This window comes from Scardinius erythrophthalmus (assembly GCF_964197995.2).
Source record: "Scardinius erythrophthalmus genome assembly, chromosome: 2".
Lineage (NCBI taxonomy): Eukaryota > Metazoa > Chordata > Actinopteri > Cypriniformes > Leuciscidae > Scardinius > Scardinius erythrophthalmus.
In genome coordinates this window covers 66,921,587-66,944,673 of record NC_138222.1, presented here as the reverse complement: position 1 = coordinate 66,944,673, position 23,087 = coordinate 66,921,587, and the positions used below count along the sequence as shown (strand labels likewise).

Genomic DNA, 23,087 nt, shown 5'->3' with positions numbered 1-23,087 from the left:
GGAGTCAGAATTTTCATTGACTTCTATCGTGTTTACCAAAGCACTCCTTTTAATCTCAGGATCATGAGAGAGTATTGCGTCCCTATCGGTGGAGTCCATTGGCCAGTCTTCTTGTGGCTGAACAAGGAATGTGGGACCAGAAATCCACATCTCATTCTTCAAAAATGAATCCACCTTTGCTCCTCTAGACGCCAGATCTGCTGGATTGCTTGACGAATTCACGTACCTCCATTGTGCAACATCAGAAACATTCAAGATCTCAGATACCCTGTTAGCCACGAAGCACTTAAACCTTGAGGTCCTATTTCGAAGGTACTTGAGTACTGACGTGCTGTCAGTCCAAAAAACAGAGTTCTGGAAGGGCATCTTGAGTTCTTTCATCCAGATCTTGTCAATACGGCTTGCAAGAGTGGCAGCTGCAAGTTCCAGGCGAGGGATTGTAATGGATCTCACTGGTGTAACTCTTGCCTTGCTTACCAGAAGAGTGGAATATGCCTGTTGTTGGTCATTATGAAGCAACAGGTAGGTAACCACCCCATATCCTTGCTCGCTTGCATCCGAGAAATGGTGCATTTGAGCAGAAGTTACTTCACCAAACCCATCAGGCTTCAAACATCTTCTGACCTCAAAACTCTTCAAGTGATGCAGATCATCCAGCCAGTTCATCCAGCGTTGAGCATACACTAAAGGAATATCATTGTCCCATCCAATTCCCTCTTTACACAGATCTTGCAGTATCCTCTTGGCAGACAGAATCACAGGTGACAAGAACCCCAGAGGATCGTAGATGGAACTGACCACTGAGAGAATTCCTCTCCTGGTAAGAGGTCTATCCTTGACTACCACTTTGAATTGAAAGGCATCTGATTCAGCACACCATTGCACTCCCAAGGCTCTTTCCAGTGGCAAAGTGTCATGATCCAAATCCAGATCCTTTACCTTTTTCTCTCTGTCATCCTCAGGTATGGCACCCAATACAGCACGGCTGTTGCTCGTCCATTTCGTTAAACGAAAACCACCTTTAGCACACATACTAGTAAGATCCTTGTACAGCTGCACAGCATCTGATTCGGAAGGTACTGAAACGAGGCAGTCATCCACATAAAAATTATTGAGAACAACATCCATTGTCTTGGGGTCAAATAGATCCTTATGATCCATTGCACATTTCCTCAATGCGAAACTTGAGCAACTTGGTGATGATGTAGCCCCAAATAAATGAACCACCATTCTGTATTCCTCCAGACTGCCGTTTACATTACCTTCTGGCCACCACAGGAATCTCAAGAGATCACAGTCTTCTGGGTGAACTCTAATTTGGTGGAACATGGCTTCAATGTCGGCCATCAGAGCAACAGATTCCAGTCTAAATCGTACAAGTACACTCACCAGTGAACTGGTTAAGTCTGGACCCTGTAGAAGCTTGCTATTCAGTGATATACCCTGATAGGAAGCTGCACAATCAAACACAACCCTAATCTTGTGTTTTTTGAGATGATATACACCGTGATGGGGTAAATACCACAGACGTCTGTCACATCTCTCCAGTTCAGCCGCAGGTACTCTTTCTGCATAACCCTTATGGATCACATCTTCCATAAAAGTGGTGTAATCTGCATGAAAGGAAGAATTCAATTTAAACCGTTTCAGAAGAGTAAAAGCTCGTTGTTCTGCAATTCTCCTGTTCATAGGCATGACTACTTCAGCACTTCTGAGTGGTAGACCGATGTAATAATGACCATTCTTTAGTTTTGCTGAATTGGATACAAAATCCATAAACTGTTGATCCTCTTTAGATGTTCCTACCATTTCTTCATGAACAGTCTCTGGAAAATCAGCCTTAAATTGCTGCTTCCACAATTCTTCCAACTTCATTACTGCAATCCTATTCACAGTCACCGGAAGCTGGTTGGCTGCATCATCTCCATTCATGTCTACTCCTTTAAGTGGTCCGTTAACAGTCCATCCGAACAGGGTCCTGACAGCATATGGGCCATTATTCTGACTCTGTATGATCTCCCAAGGCTCCAATGCTTCTGGAACATTAGCTCCAATCAAAAGCTCAATGCCAGCATTAATCGTAGGTAGACAGATATGACTCAGATAAGGCCAACATTCAAGATCTTTCTGAGAGGCGATGTTTGCTGTGGTCACCGGCATGATCTTCTGTGTATACACTTCAGGCAATGGACAATAGTAATCTTGACTCAACCCAGAAACCTCCAAGTCCTTTAGAACGTAACTACCGACTGATTTATCTTGACTCATCGTTCTAAGAAGAATATTAACTTTCTTTCCGGGAAGGTTGAGCTTGTTCATCAAACTTTCCGTACAGAAAGAAGCAGAACTTCCGGAATCAAGAAAGGCATACGTCATCACCACACTGTTTCCCATTTTCGATTTAACACATACTGGAACGATAGATAACGCACAGTTATCATTACCAGCCCCAGTAAGACCACTGGTTTGGAGCGAGACCATAGCACTGGCTACTGCTGACTTGGATTCCGCCTTCTTGTCCAAAGTGTCTACCTTCTCGTGAGGATAAATGTGGAGAAGACTTGGATGTTTAAGATTACATATGCTACAAATACTTCTCTGTTTGCAGTCCCTGCTGAGGTGTCCTATATCCAAGCATCCAAAGCAAACTCCTCTCGTCATCAGAAAGTTCATCTTTTCCCTGTGACCCTTTTTGGTAAGTTTATTACAAACATCCAGTGTATGTTGACCGCTACAGAAGAGACAGATTCTGTTAGGTGATATCTTACGGTGTTCTCTCATTTCAGGCATAGCAGTGATAGTGGTCGCAAAACTGCTTCTGGCTTTTGGCTGACTTGCTTTGATGTTCATCTTCCTACCTCCAGCAGGCAAGACATCCTGAATATTACCAAACACAGGATCAGATAGAATTTTTACTTGTCTCTCAATGAAATCAACAACATCAGAAAAGGTGGTTTGAATGTGGCGTCGCTCCTTTAACTCATATGCAACAACTCTCCATTTATCTTTAAGTTTATAAGGAAGCTTTGAGAGAATGACTTGCATGTTAGTTGTAAGATTCAACTCGTTCATATAGTGAATGTCTTGCATAGCGTTGCAACAACTCCTTAAGAAAAGACCATACTCTTGTAGGGACTTAGCATCTTCAGATTTTATAGCTTTCCACGAAAGAGCTTTCTCCATATATGATGAGGCTATTTTTACCTCATTACCAAAGTTCTCCTTAAGCAATGCTTTTGCTCTTAAGTAACCTTGTGAAGGGGTCATGAGCTGGCAACTTCTAACAAGTTCTTTCGGCTGTCCTCGTGTATATTGCTCCAGGTAGTGCAGGCAATCTCCCAGATTGTCTGCCTTCTTTTCCACCACTTCCTCAAATGTGCGCATAAACTCATAAAAGCGCAATGGGTCTCCATCAAAATACTGTATTTCCCTGGGTGGAAGCGAAGACAAGTTATGCTGTTTAACCAATAAATTAGCAATTTCATTTTGCCTACCCATAAGCTGAAGCATGCTTGCGTGGCTCACATCATTTTGAAAACTTGGTCTTGACCCATAAGCATGTCCAATATTCTGATTATCCAATGATGTTGTGTTAGGCAATGCAGATTGTGATGGTTTAATTTTAGATCTTGTTGATTGTTGTTGTACTGGCTGAGATAGGGAATACTTTGACATTCTTTGCATGTGATCCACATGCGATGTACACGGTACAGACATAGACACAGATGCTGCCGGCCCACTGGCTGAAGGAACAAATGACTCCGCCCCAGGATGAAGAGATTTAGACACAGTTCTGCCAACAGATGAATGAGATTCAGAATGCACATCTTGATACACCTTTACTCGTGCCATTGACTCTGCTAATTTAGTTTCCAACTCCAATTTTTCCTTCCGTCTCTTCAATAGCTCCTCTTGTTCCTCTAAATCATGTTTCCTTTGCAGCATTTGTTGAGAGGCCAATAAAGCAGCCAGTTCTGCTTCAGCCTTAAGACGAGTAGAAGAAATGGAAGATCGGCTTGAACGAGATCCATTGGCTGTCACTCCAGATCTTTTACTGCTTATATTTGAAACGCTGTCCATAGGTTCAACTTCATTTTCAAAGCTCTCAGATTCCATTGTGGCTTGTTGATGTGCATCAGAAAGCTGAATATTATGTGTTGTGGACACCACGTCAACAGAGTGTGAAATACCAGATGAACAAACCCCTTGAGATGTTACAGCTACTTCCTCAACCCTGAGCTCATGGGTATCAGATAGAGCAGTGCAGGAATTAGATTTCCCAGTATCATTCATCCATTGTTGAACATCATCCACAAATCCATTATGAGATTTCAAAATTGATTCAAACCATTCGTTTTGTATAATTTGTTCCTCAGAAGGTAGTAGAGGCAATACTTTTTTATGTAACACAGATGCATCATCCATAAGCAGTTGTATCGTTTTCAGCATTGAACACACTTGAGACGCATTGTCATCACATTTCATCAACTCTTTCATTGACCCAATTGTACTCTTTACTTTATTCACTTTACTCTTGCGATCCCTTTGCAAGGCTTCAAGTTTAGCCATCAGGGCTTTTGCCGTGGGTTTATACTCTCGTTTGCTGCTATCAGCAGCGTGCTCCATATCCTCAGAGTTCATTCTCCAACGCAACGGACAATGTGAGCTCCGTTTCAAACAGCGCGCTCACAGAGCCAAACAATGAATGAACGTAGCGAGGCAGCACACGAGAGCCCATAAATATGCAACAGCAACACAAAGCGCGTTCAACCCAGCGCCAATCCAACGTGACACTATAACAGCGTCCTCCACAACAGCAATACAGCCACACTCCAGTTAAAACGCTGACATACCTCGTTTGCCGTTTGTATGTGCGTCGTGTCCGTCAATCCACTTCACGGTGCACGTCCGCCACAACATGCTGTGTGCAGAAACAGCCGCTTCCAAATTGCGTCCATAATCCAAAAGTTGTGTAGTTTTCAGTTGACTAAATGAAGCGGCAACCTATAACCGCTGAGAGGCTAAGCAGCAGGAAAGATTCGTGACGCGTTTCCATCCGTAACATCCAATGGTTTATTCTTACAGGTAACAGATTGTCCACGCTCGAACCATTAACGTACGTACTGACACAAGTCCATGTAAACAAATAACCATACAGACGTGCAAACGGTCAACTGAAAGTGAGCACTCCTTGCCACTCACCCCCTCTCTACACAGTGTTCCACAAGACAGGGAGCGCTACCAGGTAAATACCCACTAATACCCATGTGACCAAACACCTGGAAATGTACGCGCAAAATACAAAATAAAAGACACACGTTTTCTGCACTTACAACAGTTTTACATAAAGCGCGTGTCTTCCTCTGCTTATAAACAGATCGTTTTGCGCTTCCGGCAATGTCGGGACATCATCTTGTACAGTAGATGGCAGTAATACTCCCAAGGAGTGAGCAGCCAGTAACAAATAGTAGTAGAAGAAGAACGCCATAATCTCAGTTCTCGCGCATGCGTCGTGGCGCTCCCGTGAACTCTCGTCAGAGGCCCACATTGAAGAACACTAATAGTTGGATAAAGTCGTTATTTTTGTTGTTTTTCCGCACAAAAAGTATTGTCGTTGCATGATAAACTTAATGTAGAGCCACTGTAGTCACTTGGACTATTTTAACGATGTTTTTAATAACTATTCTGGGCCGGCGAGTTTGGGTCCCTCTGAAAGCCTATGGAGGAGTCAAAATTCTGTCAGATTTCATCAAAAATATCTTAATTTGTGTTCCGAAGATGAACGAAAGACTTACATGGTTGGAACAACATGAGGGTGAGTAATTACTGACAGAATTTTCATTTTTGGGTGAACTAACCCTTTAAGATATCAGTAAAACAAGGCCACAATAAACTAAAGGATTAAAATGTAGGTAAATCTAAAAGTAAGTCTGCTTTAAAAAAATATTACAAGTTCAAACATGGCCAGAATGTCCGCATTGAGAAACACGTTCAAATTGGTCGTCTTAACATGGTAAAACTGTGCGTCTTTACACGTACTAAAGTAACGCGACAACAACTGACACCTTAACACGATCAGAATGTGCGTGTCTACACATAAAAAAAAAAAAAAAACATGTAAAAAATTGCTGCGTTAACGCGGACAAACAGTGCGTGTTGACTCGGTCAAAATTCAAGGGTTTCGTTCAAAGACTTTGGCCCCGTTCCCCTTCCATAGTTATGGCCCTCGATACATCTCCTTGTAGTCACTGGAGAATGCACTCCAGTTGACAACACCAATCACAATCTACTAGAGCGCATGCATATATGATGTCACCAAAACACACCACCGCACATGTGCGTAACAGCGTCCAGTACGTGTTGGATCTGATCCAGCTACGTCATCGTGCTACAGGCTGCAGTGAGGACCTCTTGGGTCATCTTCCGTCTTACTGAACATTTTTCCGTGCAGTCCCCGAACAAACCACATGACAACAAATTAACAACCGCTGCTGAATTCAGGAGGAATAGACTCAAGACAGTTTTGATATGTACCACAGTTAGAGAACTGCTGAAACTGTGGATTGATCACCAGAACAGAACAGACTCAAACCAGATTAACCAGTAAAGCACAAGTCAAAAAAGGTCAATTCACATCAGATTTATTTGTATAGTTGTTCATTACGATACACAAAGCAGATTTAGATCTGGACATTAGAGAGAAAGAGCACAGAGAACTACATAATACTTTTAAATGATTATTATCACATGCAATTTATCATATAAGTGCAACAGAACACATTACTGTAAGACAGAGATACAAGAGTACACTGGAGTAATACATGAGAACTAGAGCAGAAGTGACATTACAGAAAAAAAAAATACAGATTTTTTTTTTAAATAAAATATTTATAGGACATTATTGACAAAGTGGTGAAAGTAGGCATTATATGATTATAAACCTGTTACGTGATAATATCTAAAGTTAAAATAAAGACACAAAATAATAGTGTCAACTTAAATTGTTATAATCATGTCATTTTCAATATATTCATATATGCAAAAATTTCATCATTAAACTAAACAAACCCCCTTTATTTTCTGTAATGAAACAGCATCTGTTCTGCTTTTTCATCTTGTATTTTCATATTTGTTGCATTATTTGTTACCAGTTATATGACTCCAAAAACCCAACAGCTGATCTAAAGCCCCCTTGTTTTTCCTTTCTTCTCCAGCTTTCTTCAGCTCCTCCAGGTTCTTTATCCATTCATCTTTTCCCTCCTCCTTCAGTCTGTCAATCAGGAAATCCAGATGTAGAAGAGTGAAAGCGCTGTCGGCTTTTAATGCGATCTTAGACAGACTCATGATGCTGATATAAACTTCATGCAGGTGGTTGGACTTTTCTTTTATTTTCTTCTCCAGATCGCTCTTCAGTTTTTCTTCTATTTTCATTTTTTCAAAAGACTCTTCACTTTCTTTCTTAAGACTTTCAAATGTATTTTTATCAAAGTTGGCTTCATTCTGGTCACCAGTGTCTTCATACTTATGTTTGAGCTCGTCAAATGTCATTGTGACAACCTTTGTCTTCGTCTCATATTTTTTGTTCTCTCTGACATGTTTGCTGTGATGACACTTTCCTGTACACACAGTGCAGTGGCTGTCTTTCATGACCCAACACCATGAGGGATCTGGTGCCACTGAGCAGTCCCACTCATGACAGTTTTCCTGACAGACGGAACAGCAGGTTGGGTTGCTGTTCCACGGCCATTCATTTACAATGGGGACTTTTTCTTTGAAAACTCTCTCGACTTTAAACTGAAAGTTCTCACATTTCTCAATCTTGTCTCTGTTCTGTCTGAGGGCTTCCTGAATCTGATTCAATTCTTTCATTTTTGACTCCTTCAGATCTATTCGCTCTATCAGATTAGAGACACAGGCTTCAAGTCGTCTTCGCTCTTTCAGAACATCTAATGTCATCTCAACACTTTTTCTGTTATTTTCTTCCAGGAGTTTGATGAACTGATTCATGCTTCTCTCTCCCATTTCCCAGGCTGATCTGTCGAGATGCTCGTACTCCTCGTCTCTTTTTTCTTTCTGCTGGTTGTTGAATAAGAAGTGAACAGGCTTTCCTCCCACGTCTTTTCTGCAGGGTATTTCTGCTGTGTTAATGGCATTGAGAGCATCTTTTGGACGTCGTCCATTTGACTGTGTGAGTAGAAACACTATGTTGTTCTCTATATCTTTACCAAACAGAGACAGAACTGAGTGAAATATGTAAAGCTCTTTTCCAGAGAGTCGATTCTGAGACCCCTTCATCACAAAACACACTGCATCAATGTAATGAATCCCATCATCCTTATCTGAAAATAATCTGGTCAGATTCTCAGAAATCTCTCTGTCTTTCTCGAATCCTTCAGTGTCTCCGTATCCTGGAGTGTCAATGATGGTCAGAGATGTTGGGTTTTCTTCAGCAAACGCCTCATAAACAGTGATCTTGCGTGTCTGGGATTTTGACTGATCTTGATCTTTTTCATCTTCAGTGATTTGATAAAACTCTTGATCCTCAAACTTTACTCCCAGTAAGTAGTTGATCATGGTGTTGATCATGGTGGTTTTCCCAGCGCCGGTTTCTCCCACCATCAATATGACTTTGTTCTGCTTGTTTCTGTCTCTTCTTCCATATGTCCACTGTCTGACCTTTTTATCAGTCCCATCAAAATATTTTCTTTCAGTGTTCAGACAATAAAGCGCTGGAGGACCTGGATTCAATAGTGTGGCATCATGATGTGATCTACAAAAGAGAGAATTGATTTAGCATCAACATTTAAATCAGCTATGTATTACTATATTTCCTGGTTTGCAGTGACTTTATAACTGTTAGTGGAGTGTTTCTATTATTATTTTTTAATTCATTTCCATACACTGATTCATATTTTTCATTCTCTTTTTTAGAGTTCTGAAGTTTTTGAGAAGCTTGTAACTTTTTTTAATTTCTTCCAAGACAAGCAGCATTACAGTATATTGATGTGACTTAAAGGGACAATATGTAAGATTTTTGTAATAAAATATAAAAATAACCACTTGCACAGTGTGCTATATTTAATGCAGTTGTGTACTTACAAAATCCCAAAAACTCTCATGGATTTGTAAATAAATTAAATAATGGCTCCTCGGTTTCCGCTTGTAGAAAGCATAGATTACATAGATTCCTCATTAGCGGCCGTTTCAATGGACCGCTATACGTAAACCACTAACGAGGTTCTATGTACAGTGGGGCAAAAACAGTATTTAGCATGTCCTGCTGGTAGCCCCTTACCTGGCCCACCCGGACCTGGTTTCCAGAACTGATGCTGCTTGTGACAGCCCCTCCTTGGCCCATTCCTCTGAGGAAGGACCTACTTTCTCCACATAACTCCTTTGGGTAGAATGGGGCTTCCGCAGCATTCTGCTTCCTAATGGAAAGGGCATGCTTTTCCAGTGTTATCCAATAATCTCACTGTATGGGTTACCACAGAACAACAGTGACTGATGCTCTCAGTTCATAGGGCACTGGAAGAGGGCAGCAGCTGTAGCGCTTTGGCGCATCGACGAACATCGAGAGTGAGCGACTGAAGGGGAACGTCTCAGTTACGTATGTAACCCTCGTTCCCTGAAGGAGGGAACGGAGACGTTCGTCCCCTCGCCACAGCTCCTGCACCCCGCTGCGTGGTCGGGTCAATTCTCGGCTCCTCAGTGAAAAACTGAAGTGCAATCACACCTTCTGCTCGTTATATACCCGCGCTGCAAGGCACAGCAGCTGTTGCAAATGATTGTACACCAATGTGCATTGGCTTGTTTAGTTTACACACGAAGTAGACCTTGTTATCAGTATAAAAGACACCTGTCCACAACCTCAAACAGTCACACTCCAAACTCCACTATGGCCAAGACCAAAGAGCTGTCAAAGGACACCAGAAACAAAATTGTAGACCTGCACCAGGCTGGGAAGACTGAATCTGCAATAGGTAAGCAGCTTGGTGTGAAGAAATCAACTGTAGAAAATGGAAGACATACAAGACCACTGATAATCTCCCTCGATCTGGGGCTCCACGCAAGATCTCGCCCCGTGGGGTCAAAATGATCACAAGAACGGTGAGCAAAAATCCCAGAACCACACGGGGGGACCTAGTGAATGACCTGCAGAGAGCTGGGACCAAAGTAACAAAGGCTACCATCAGTAACACACTACGCCGCCAGGGACTCAAATCCTGCAGTGCCAGACATGTCCCCCTGCTTAAGCCAGTACATGTCCAGGCCCGTCTGAAGTTTGCTAGAGAGCATTTGGATGATCCAGAAGAGGATTGGGAGAATGTCATGTGGTCAGATGAAACCAAAAACTAAAAACTCAACTCGTCGTGTTTGGAGGAGAAAGAATGCTGAGTTGCATCCAAAGAACACCATACCTACTGTGAAGCATGGGGGTGGAAACATCATGCTTTGGGGATGTTTTTCTGCAAAGGGACCAGGACGACTGATCCGTGTAAAGGAAAGAATGAATGGGGCCATGTATCGTGAGATTTTGAGTGAAAACCTCCTTCCATCAGCAAGGGCATTGAAGATGAAATGTGGCTGGGTCTTTCAGCATGACAGTAATCCAAAACACACCGCCCGGGCAACGAAGGAGTGGCTTCGTAAGAAGCATTTCAAGGTCCTGGAGTGGCCTAGCCAGTCTCCAGATCTCAACCCCATAGAAAATCTTTGGAGGGAGTTGAAAGTCTGTGTTGCCCTGCTCTAGAGGAGATCTGCATGGAGGAATGGGCCAAAATACCAGCAACAGTGTGTGAAAACCTTGTGAAGACTTACAGAAAACGTTTGACCTCTGTCATTGCCAACAAAAGGGTATATAACAAAGTATTGATATGAACTTTTGTTATTGACCAAATACTTATTTTCCATCATAATTTGCAAATAAATTCTTTAAAAATCAGACAATGTAATTTTCTGGATTGTTTTTGTTGCATTTTGTCTCTCATAGTTGAGCAGAGGCGGAAAGAGTACACAGCTTCATTACTTGAGTAAAAGTACAGATACCCCTTGCTAAATTTGACTCAAGTACAAGTAAAAGTACTACAGTCAGTTGTCTACTTAAGTAAAAGTACTGAAGTACTTGTTTTTAAAAGTACTTGAGTAACAAGAGTACATGAGTACATTTTCTAAATATAGCATTACTACTGCCACAGTGTTTACATTGGTAAACACAGCAAACACTTGAAGCGAAAACTATCATTAAATTGTTCAGGAAACTGAAATAGTCTGGCGAGGTGGGGCCACGGTTTGGCACATTCCCGGGAGCGATATTTTTTTTCCCAGGATGATAGGGGAAGACTCATGAATATTCATTGGGGAAGTCATCCATGATTGGGGGGAAGTCATCCATGATTGGGGGGCAGTCATGGCCTAGTGGTTAGGGAGTTGCACTGGTAACCCAAAGGTTGCTGGTTCGATTCCAGAGCCGGTGGGAAATGACTGAGGTGCCCTTGAGCAAGGCTAATCGCTCCCCGGGCGCCACGCCACGGTGCGGTTTGCAGTGTGTATGTGTTAACTACTCACTACTCTGCTCCTAATGTGTGTGCATTAACTTGGATGGGCAGAGGTCAAATTCCAAGTATGGGTTACCATACTTGGCCGTCACGTGTCACTTTCACTTTCACTTCACTGGTCCGATGACCTACCCCTAAACCTACCCATTCCTAATGAATATTCATGAGTCTTCTACCATCCTGAAAAAAAAAAAAATCGCTTCCCGGGATGGACCTGCTGCGTCTTCGTCCATGGTTTCGTCTCTTATCTAAATCTGACCATGGAGTTGACTTTGGCGGAAAGCTGAAGGTGATTGCTGATAGGCTGTCCCAATCAGTGGCGCCTGCACAATCCAATCACATTTGAGAGGGAAACAACAAATTGAGGGTTTCCGAGATTTTTCTTTTTTCCTTTTTTTTTTTTAGAAGAAGTAACGGGTACTCACGGTTATGGATAGAAATGTAGTGGAGTAAAGAGTACAATATTTGCCTCTCAAATGTACTTGAGTAAAGTCATGAGTACTCTCCAAAAATGATACTCGAGTAAAGTACAGATCCCTAAAAATTGTACTTAAGTATTGTACTCAAGTAAATGTACTCCGTTACTGTCCGGCTCTGTAGTTGAGGTATACATATGACGAAAATTACAGGCCTCTCTCATCTTTTTAAGTGGGAGATCTTGCACAATTGGTGGCTGACTAAATACTTTTTTGCCCCACTGTATGTACTGTATATCTATGATACAATATCTCGCACACCGCTGTTGTGTCATTCAGTCATCATGGTTCGGCATTGTTGATTGCAAAACTTGATCTGTCAATAGAGACTCCGCTCTCGCATGTGTTTTAATAGACAGGTAAGCAAATATATATTAGTTATTTCTACACATACAGTTATATTCAGTGGTTAAATTGGGCCGGGGTTCTCCGGGGCTCAGCCCCAGCACATACGCCTGCTCGTTTGTGTCTTGATGTGCCTGTTTGCAGTCAGTTGCCTACTGGAAATTGTCACATAAAATTTGATGAAAGTGATGCTTTTGAAAACATATTTCTGATTATAAATGAAAGATATTTGAAATGGCATGTCTATTTTGTCTCGGCAGAGCTGAGATGAGAACAATCGGAACACGGCCGTATTCTTGTTCAGCTGCTTAATCTTGTTGTCAGTCGACCATGATCACGCACCGCTCGCTATTGCCATGCGCATCTAGGTAGGTTAGCCTACTACTCAGAACTCCGACACGGATAAATGTACGCAGCAATATAATGAATGTTCCTGGGAGATCCGTAGTTGCGTGGGATGTGGAAGCGCGCAAAAGGCGTACACGCTGCTGGCCGCCGCTGCAGCAGCAGATCAACCAGCACGTTGGTTGTACAAAAAGTGCCCTGGCCTTGGATGACAAGGTAAGAAAAATATGTTTGGCAAATTGGCACATTGAATGGGTCACTATATCATAACAAGGTAATACAGTACAATGTGTAATCAAGTGATGTCAATTCCAGCGTTATGGACGTGACATTTGCAGTAAAAACTTGAAATATAAATTCTCAGAAAATGCATTTAATACCATTATATTGAAACTGTTTATATATCCATACTCCCTTATTAAAGCTGCCGTCGGCAACCCTGGAAGATTGAGTGGACTTAGCCAAATTTTTTAATGTTTACAACTCTCATGCCCCTCCCCCATCAACGAATACCCTACCATCGAGTTTGTGCTCGTCAGTGCGTGTGCACCAGATTTTCTATGAACGCGCCCGTCTCATAAGCATTGATCAACACCATGGAGTACTCGGAGCTATGCTGCCCTGGCTAATCTACCCATAGATTATTGCTAATTTCATTTATACTCTAAATGAGTTTATTTGATTTGTTAGTGTTTTGAAAGGAATTGGAATCTTTTCCGCCATCACTCTTCGTTACTGCGCGAACTTCAGGCGTGTGCATGTGATTGTAACGTGCGCAAGGGGGGAGTGGGATCTGTGGCGTGTGCACGACATGTGATTGACAGTCAGATCTCACACCCCCCTGCGCTGATTGGACCCGATGATCCGGGAGCGGTGGATTTTTGCAAAACAAGTAACACGCTCCAGGTGGAGTTAGAAGCTCTGTTTTTTTTCTAAAACCACCTTATTTATGTTGTTCTGTCGGATTATAGTGTAAATTTCACTGAATATGGTCCAATTTTTTTTTAATAAAGGAGTCCAGACATCAGAAAAATATCAGTCTACACATGCGTTTTATATTTAATATGAGGGAAATAGGCTACACATTCCGTGGGACACAAAAAATCTTTAACTTTTAGGTGGCAAAATATTTTTTTGTAATTCTGTGAATTACACTGCGCAAACCAAAAGTAATACTACCCACTGGATGAAGAAGGGTTGGCTCTCCACAGAACATAACATAACATATTCATTTTATTTTTTGTGTTCGCATTTATGAGGAAAAAAACAATGTTACGCACGTGAGCGCTCTGAAAGCGGCACTAAAAGACTGCTTTAAAACTTTCACAGAGACCTCAAACAGAAAGCACAAAGCCGGTCTTTAAAATGAATTTCGTTTTGTATTAATTGTATCTTAATTTTAATCAATGTTTCATCAACCAATTGCCTGGATTTAATAAATAAGTATAATAAATATAGTAGACAAGAGATAATCAGGACACGGAGGCGCCGGCGCGTGAACTGGAGCTCGTCTCATAAATGAACTAAAACTCGGTGTATAAGGAAGCCTACTTGTCTCACAGACCTGAGAAATATATCTATAGAAAGCTTGAAATGTCTTCTTTTAAACAGAACAATTCAAACTCCATGCCAATCTGGATTCAAAAAACATTTTTCTACGACTACAGCACTTCTTAAATTTACCAATGATGTGTTTTCGAGTTTTGATAACCGTATGTGTACAGGTGCATTATTTTTAGATCTTACTAAAGCTTTTGACTTAGTTGATCATTATTTACTTTTAGACAAATTGTATTCTGTTGGTCTGTCTACTTTTTCTTTGCTTTGGTTCAACTCTTATTTACATAATCGTCGCCAGTGTGTGTCCTTTGGGGGCAGCATCTCTAATTTCACTGACATTGAGAGAGGAATTCCTCAAGGTTCCTCTCTCGGGCCTTTACTTTTTTCGATATTTATCAATGATCTTCCGCGTAGCTGCACTGAATGCAATATCCAACTTTATGCCGATGACACGGTCATTTATTGTTCCAAACCTAATATTTATGACATCAGCACTACATTACAAAATGGTTTTGAATCAGTCCAGCGGTGGCTATTGTCCAACAAGCTTCTACTTAACAAATCCAAATCATATTTGATGCTTTTTTAAAAAAAAGCCCAATCCTTCATCTGAAAATTTACTAAAAATTAAATTTCTTGATCAAACTCTCATAAAATTTGGCTGGACTCTGATCTTTCTTTTACCACTCATGTACATAATATAACTAATAAGCTCAACTGCTCACTTAGAATTTTATACCAATCAATTAACTGTTTTAATTTTCCCGTCAGAAAAAGAATTGTTTCTCAACTTTTATTGCCAATTTTGGATTATGCCGACACTGTATACCAAAATACTACAGCTTCCTGCCTTCAGTCTCTTAACACTGTCTACAATAGCCTGTGTAGATTTATCCTCCGCTGCCCCTACAGAACACACCACTGTGAAATGTACCATCAACTGTCCTGGCTGACCCTACCAGATAGAAGGCATTTTCATTGGTTACAATTTATTTTTAAATGTATTTTTATGGACTATCCTTCCTACTTAAAACAATATCTAATTCCATTTAGCTCATTTTATAACTTGCGACACAATAACCAAATCTATTTTCTCATTCCTCAAATCAATAAAGAAATAGGAAGATATGCATTTCAACATAAAGCACCGTATGAATGGAATAACCTTCCAATTTCAATTCGCTCTTTGACTTCCTTTCCAATGTTTAAAAATGCCCTAGCTCAACATTTTCAGAATTCATGCAATTGTTTAAAAAAAAAAAAAAAATTCTCTTTTTTATTTTTTTATTTTCTTTTTTTTTATTATATCTTTGTGCTGGTTTGAGGGCACAGGTCAGGGCAGATGCTGTAGCATTATCGGTGGTCACTACTGCACTACTGCTTTACAATGGTTACCACAGATGGAGTTGATATCCTTAAAATTGATTAAATGGAACCTTTAAGCATGGTGCATCAATCCTTTACATTTATGTGTGTATACGTGTTTACTGTTGTCTAGATGTGTGTTTGGTACATATATATATTACATGTGTCTACTCTGTTGAGCGATGAGTGAGCAACCTTTAGAGAGTCTTGTATGAGTGAATGTCTTGTTTGTATGAGTTATGTATTATATATTTCTGCACTTACCATTATCATATTGTGTTTTCTGTTTTATTTGTGTATATGTGTTTTTTGTTTTAATTGACTGCCGCTGTAAGGTCAATGTCAATTTTTGTACCTGGACTCGAGGACCCCCTCGGAAACGAGATGGCTCATCTCAAGGGGTTATTCCTCTTCAATAAATAAATGTCAAATATCATCAACCATGTTTATTCTGAGGTCTCGCGAGATTCGTCTGTTCACAGTCGAGACTCTGGTTGAAAATCTGTTTGTGTGTGTGGTGTGCTGTCTTTGTCACATCATGGCACACACACTATAGGAGCAAAACGCTTAAATCTAGGATTTTTTTGTCCTCATGTTTGTGGTCTATCACATTTTGAAAGATGTAAAAAATATTTTGGTGTGTACCCAGCATAAGTGTTCATTTCTCTCTTTTTCATGTTTGGACCAATTTTTTTTTTTTTTTTTAATGAATGAAATTAACATGTTAAGAATGAAAACTGTTTTGTTACATGTATTATGACACTTACCTGCTGAGATGTGCATGTTGCTCTTTGGTCTGGTCAGACTCTGCGCTGCTCTTCTCTCGGTAATTGTTTGACATAGTAGCAGTTGAATCTGTAAGATATACAATTTTTTTTTTTAATATCAGTACTTCAAAATAAAGGAAATATGACTTAAACAAACTGGTAACCTTAAGTATTAATCTTCAGTCTGTAACAAGTTATAAAGTACAAGTTATTCTACTTTTAACATTTAAAAACAGACATTTTCAAATTCCAAAGCTTGTTTTAGGTTCCTATTTGCAATTCTAACTTTCTACAAGTGAAATTGTGCATAATACCTTCCTTCATGTATTCACAGTAAACAATTATTTTCATAAGAAATTACTGTAATTCACCAAAAGGGTTTTTGCTACAGGTGAGACTTCGCATTATTCACCTGTAGTAAGTCAGTCAGTCACTAGGAACATAACCATGGCTGTAGCTATGAGGTCGACGAGGTCTGGACCTCTGTATTATTTAGAGGTGTGTATAATAAAGGCTGTGAAATAATTGTCTAATATAGTATTAACTCGACTCTAGTGCTGAGAGGATATTGCACAGCATCAAGATCATTTATTAATGGTCATAAAGTGCGAGATAAGATGCAAGTAGCTAAACTAAACATTTCATAACTGACAGCTGAAAAATAATCAGGAAAACCAATAAACTTTTGACTAATTTCACCATTTTGAATTGAAAATAGGCCTATATAATTTACATAACATTAATGTATGAAATCATTTTAGTAACTGTCAATGTGAGAGAACAAGAAACCTTAACAAAGCCGTTTATTTTATTTTATTGGGCATAATATTAATAATGAATGTGTACATATTGTGAATAAATGTAATAAACTTAGCTTTCCTGGCCTTCAGTAAATTACTTTCAGTAAATTAAATTATTCATAAAAAACAAATATAAGTTGACCCTATGTTTGCTTTCTACACTGACACACAGAGACGATCAGCCCTATCAGCAACTTGTGTAGGGCCCCGCAAATTACTCAAGGCCCGCCTCCCCCTCGTGTCAAAGCGCGTCAATCAATGTTTACAATATCGATGAAAAAATGAAGCGGAACTATCTTTCTGGTCACGAAAAGAGAGAGAAAAAAACACCATGAGAGTTAATTGCAGCAACAGTTATCAGGTAGACTTGTGTGCTCTCCTCTCAAAGTTTGATGTCAGCAAAGAACAGTAGGCTAATGTTAAATTGATGTGAGTTGATTTATTATGTTTAATAAACGACAAATGACAACGGTGTTTGTTTATAAACTGCAGCTCGGAAAAGATAACCGCGTCGCGCGTTAACATGCGTTCATATGCGCGTGCATGAAACGAAGCGCGCACTTTCCAGCAGAAACATCTGTTGTGAGTCGGGACCAGTACAATATGGGCGTGATGGCACTCCTCATTATAGTTTTAAAACAAGACGATGATTATCTAGTCGCTCAGTCAAGGTTTAGTTACAACTCTGCACTAATGCAATATGGAAAGCAATGTATTGACATTGACTATTGATAGGCTCCATTGAATTTAAAATGTTGGTAAATAATAACCAAGTATCAAGAATTACTTTTATTATTTAAAACACAGTGACATGCTATGGTGCCATTTTAGCTTTTATTCATTCATAGGATATGTATTTTTGATATCAATAATTCAATTTGTAGCCTACTATTTAAAATGTGAATTCTTGATATTAAGAATGAACTTTTAACTTGTAACAATGTCTTCTGATATCAGGAATTACATTTTCACTAGAACTAGTTAAAGGAGGGATTGTAGTGGGAACTAGGCTACTGTACTGAGATATTGACAGAAGCTCATCCAGTAAGTCAGTCTGCCTACTAAGCAATTACTAACCTTGTAAATATCGTTAATTGTAATGCAATTATATTTTTGGACTGTGAGTTTAATTTGCAGATTGTCCCTTTAGCAGCCTAGGCGAAAATGCAGTGAATATCAAACCTAAAATTAACTTTACTGTGCATAGCCTATGCAAAGTCAATGCAAATGCCATTAATTATTTTTTTAATAAAAAAAATATATATTTTCACGTTATCTTGTAAACCTCATCCAGACCAAGACCATATCAGTCCATATCTTTTCCTCTCTGGAATTCCTCCACAGCTTGTAATATTTTAAAACTACATTCGTAGGCAACATTTTAAGATAGTGTTATGCGTGTCGTATGAAATTAAATATATATATATTTAGATACCATAGCCTAATAACAAATAGTACCACCAGAATCGTTCTGAAATCAGACTAATGTTTTTGAAAAATTAACATAAAGTTGCATGAAATCAAATTAATTATTTATCCCCATCTAAATAGATATTTTCAGTTAGATTTTCCTTACCTGAACGAAATGAATGGGATTATAAAACCTGGGTGTTGCTGTCTTCAGAAATGGTTGATCTCTCCAATAATATCCCTGAGACATGGCATTAAATACAGCGGCTAAGTTTCACTTTGACAGATATGGGAGTTTCTAAGACAAGGGGTGGGGGGTGTGGGGGGCTAGGGAGAAGGAGGATGCTGCAGACCTGGAGCCAGCAAGATATACACCTCTGTTGTTCCTGATGCATCCAGTAGGGGGAGGCTGTACAGTAAGTCAGTAGGTGTGTTAAATCAGTGTTTCCCAACCTTTTTTCAGTCACGGCACCCTTTGAACATTTTCAAAAATGTGGCACCTTACACTAGTGTTGTCTGACTGTAACCCTCTAGCCGGGTACACTCGTATAATAATATTAAAGGAGCCCTGGTATCCCAGCAGTAGTAATATAAATAAATGACAGGAATATGAAACTACTGAATAATTGGCTTACAGTGATGGAATCTTAACTGGTTCAGAGAAACCAAAAATACAGTTACCACATTTAAATAGTGCAACCCTTTAACTGATCCAAACTCAGTAGGCTACTTCAGAGACTTAAAATAGTCTGACCAAAAACAGTTACCTCAAATACAAATGAATTACCCTTATTAACAACAATTAATACTTATTAGAACATATATGACTGATTTACTCGTCTAAACCCAAAATAACTAAACTTTCCTTCTTAAAATGACTCAATTATAATCAAATTACTCTTAAATTGACTTGTTCATAACCAATTGATTCTTAAATTGACTCGTTCATAATCAGAATACTCTTGAATTGACTCGTTCGTAATCAAAAGACTCTTAAATTGACTCTTTCGAAATCAGAATACTCTTGAATTGATTTGTTAAATGAGTCATTGATAATCCGTTCACTCATTTCAAATCCCCTTCACATGTGTCGAAACAGATTTTAAACATTCAATGACTCAATACCTCAATAATAAAAATGAGAACCCACAAACTTAGTCTCTAAGCCAGTACATGTACAATTTCCATGAACCGCTGGTGCACTTTTCCTCCAAACGATCTGAGATTCAACCAGGCCCGGCGCCACGAGGGGGCAAAAGGGGGCATTGCCCCCTCAGATCTTATTTGTGCCCCCTCAGTTTCATTTTTGTATTCATGGTTACAAATTAAATGATTAACTTTTTGAGCGGTACAGTCCCATATATGTGATTTTTTTATTTCAGTGCCCCTGAGAGTACGGTCCCACATATGGGATTTAGAATGTTCAGTGACGACATAACTGCCAGATTCAAACTGTGCTTTCGCGCGTTGGTTGGCGCTGAGTCAGAGTCGGACGCGCTCAGCGCTGTCATATCACAACTATGCAGTGTTTTCAACCTCACAATGTTTATTTTAGGTTTCAGACATTTAAATACACATTAAGCACTAGTAAAACAATACATTTGGAGTTTGTAAAATACACACTGATGTCTGTGGAAGCAGCAATAACAATCTATTCAAATATAATTTGCCGACGTGTGTTATTCATATCAGACAAACACAGTGGAAGTAACTATAAAGTAGTTTACTCTATTCTTCTATTCCACTTTCTTGCATGTATTTCGGGAGAAATTGATGACTCACAGGATTCTCTGAACTGCGGCACAAAGAAACAGCCATCTCACGTTATAGATCAAGATCAAGATTATTTATTAAGGTTTTTAAATGACCAAACACACTCACATACACATTTTTGAGAATCGGAATATCAGATAGAATAAAATGGGTTTAGCAAAATCTGTTGATTTTGAATAAAAAAGGGAAAAGGAAATAAAAGTGATACATCCATGGTGTGTCATGTGACAAATATGACGCGTCACCATGGAAACATTAAGGGGGAACGTTCTAAATTCTAAAATAACAGTTGCCTTGAAAAAACTCACTATGGGGAGTCAGTTAGAATATTAAAATTAAGCGTGAAAGGGTTAAAATATGCATAATAAATTCGGATCCAGTCCTCTCCTCACCTCTCGAAATTTCGTAACCAATCGTAAACAAAACTGAATCATCAACTCAGTTCAGACAGCAGAGAAGAATTAATCTCTGTCCAACGTAATGCTCATCCAACCAAAAAAAAAATAGCATCCACCCTTATCTCCTCCACCTAACTCCCCCTCACTCAAAAAATAAAAAAATTCTCCACACACACCCCCGCAGCACAAACTCTCATTGGTTAAGAACAGACGTATACAATTTCAACATTTTCACAGAACTTAAAGGTACACTCTTGTTACAAATCTTACATTGGCAAAACCTTTAAACAAACATTTTGTTTTAGAAGAAAGAAAGAAAGAAAGAAAGAAAGAAAGAAAGAAAGAAAGAAAGAAAGAAAGAAAGAAAGAAAGAAAGAAAGAAAGAATAGGAGAGAGAAAAAAAAATACTCAAGAAACAAAATTCTACAAACATAAAACTGTGTTTTTTTATTTATTTTCTTTATAGCCCTGAATTTTCAAAAAGGCTACATGTCACTACTTTGATATGATACCTTGAAATGTATCAAGTATCAAGGTATTATATATTTAATATCTAAACAGCTGAAAGCAAACGAGAGATTAGCGCTGACTCCATGCAAGATCTTACAGTCTCTATGGCGCTTTTCCACTGCATGGTACGGCTCAGTACAGTTCGACACGGCACGGTTCACTTTAGCTCGGTTTGTTTTTCCACTGCAGTTAGTACCGCTTCAAAGTGGGTGGGATTATAGACTGATCGTTATAGTTGTGACAACCAACGATAGAAACGTCTGCACTTCGTCCTCTGACCACGCTTCAGCCATTTCTTTTTTTGAATTTTTTTCTTCCTTTTTTCCTTCAAGCAAGTTAAGCAAGTAGTTTAAAAATGTCTCGGGTTACGACTGTAACCCTTGTTCCCTGAGGAGGGAACGAGACACTGCGTCGTTGAAAACGACTCTTTGGGGACGCTCCCTTCTGCCTCTGAAGTATGAATGAAACTAATCCAATCCTGATTGGTGTTGCGTCATGACGTAACATGTGACGGCATAACCGGGTGCATAAAAGTGACGCCAGCACACACACACATTAGCCTCGCAATAAAGCAAGCCGCTCCTAGGCATCGAGGGGCGTGGCAAGATGGCGCAGTGTCTCGTTCCCTCCTCAGGGAACAAGGGTTACAATCGTAACCCGAGACGTTCCCTTTCGTAGGAAACTCAACACTGCGTCATTGAAAACGACTCTTTGGGGAACGAATGCCCACTAGGCCACGCACCGAAAAAGGCCTGCCCTAGACTGAAACTGATCTCAGGCACTCCGCTAGGACGAGAGCACATGTGCGCCAGGCGTACAAGGGAGGTGCAGACTATAAAACCTGATAAAAGTGTGCGGGGTAGCCCAACCGGCTGCCTCACAGATCTCCTGGAGGGGCACTCCCGAGAGGAGGGCCCTAGAGGACGCTATGCCTCTAGTAGAATGAGCCCTTACGGCCAAAGGTGAAGGCAAATTGTGCACCTTGTAGGCCTACTTATGGTTTGTTTAGCCGGGAGCCCCTTATTAGGTGACCCAAAACACACTGCAGTAAGTCCGACCTCCTCCAAGCAGAGAACCTCTCAAGGTAAATACTCGGAACTCTGACTGGCAGAGCAAGGAACCTCTCCTCTTCTGCCGACACATGAGGTGGAGGATGAAATGCTTGCAGGACCATGGACCTAGCCATGTTAGATTGCACTTAAGGCACATAGCTGGGTCTCGGATGCAGGATGGCCTTAACTTCGCCAGGGGCAAACCCCAAGCAAGCTGGTGTTAATGCCAGAGCTTGGAGATCTCCCAGTCTCTTTAAAGAAATAGCTAAGAGAAAGGCTATCTTGAACGTGAGGTCCAAGGCAAAGCCGACTGGAGGGATTCGAAGGGAGCCAGGGATAGCCCTTCGAGAACCACCGCCAGGTCCCAGGAAGGAACCCTGGACCTGACTGTCGGTCTCATCCTCCATGTACCATGGAGAAATAGTATGACCAGTTGGTGCCTCCCCAAAGGCCCAACATTCAGTGGTGCATGGAAAGCCGCAATGGCAGCCACGTACACTTTACGTGTGGATAGGGAGATATTCGCAGAGAAACGATCTTGAAGAAACTCCAGAACTAAAGCCACTGGGCAGTTAACTGGATCTAACTCATGTTCTCTACACCAAGTGGAAAAACATTCCACTTGAGGCCATATAATCTCCTAGTAGACGGAGCCCTAGAGATAACTATGGTTTCTACCACCCCAGATGATAGACCAGCATTTAGGTACTGAGCCCCCTCAGAGGCCA

General features: G+C 40.3%; 1 protein-coding gene across 1 annotated transcript; it reads right to left on the bottom strand.

The window, feature by feature from the left end:
* Positions 1 to 7,137: 7,137 nt before the first annotated feature.
* LOC308685902 (uncharacterized protein) lies at positions 7,138 to 22,493 on the bottom strand (the record flags this gene model as incomplete). The annotated part of the gene is made up of 3 exons (XM_081358029.1): positions 7,138 to 8,770; positions 9,296 to 9,431; positions 22,400 to 22,493. The coding sequence occupies 3 exons, from the start codon at positions 22,491 to 22,493 to the stop codon at positions 7,138 to 7,140; spliced, it is 1,863 nt and encodes a 620-aa protein (XP_081214155.1).
* Between the last annotated feature and the right edge of the window lie 594 nt (positions 22,494 to 23,087).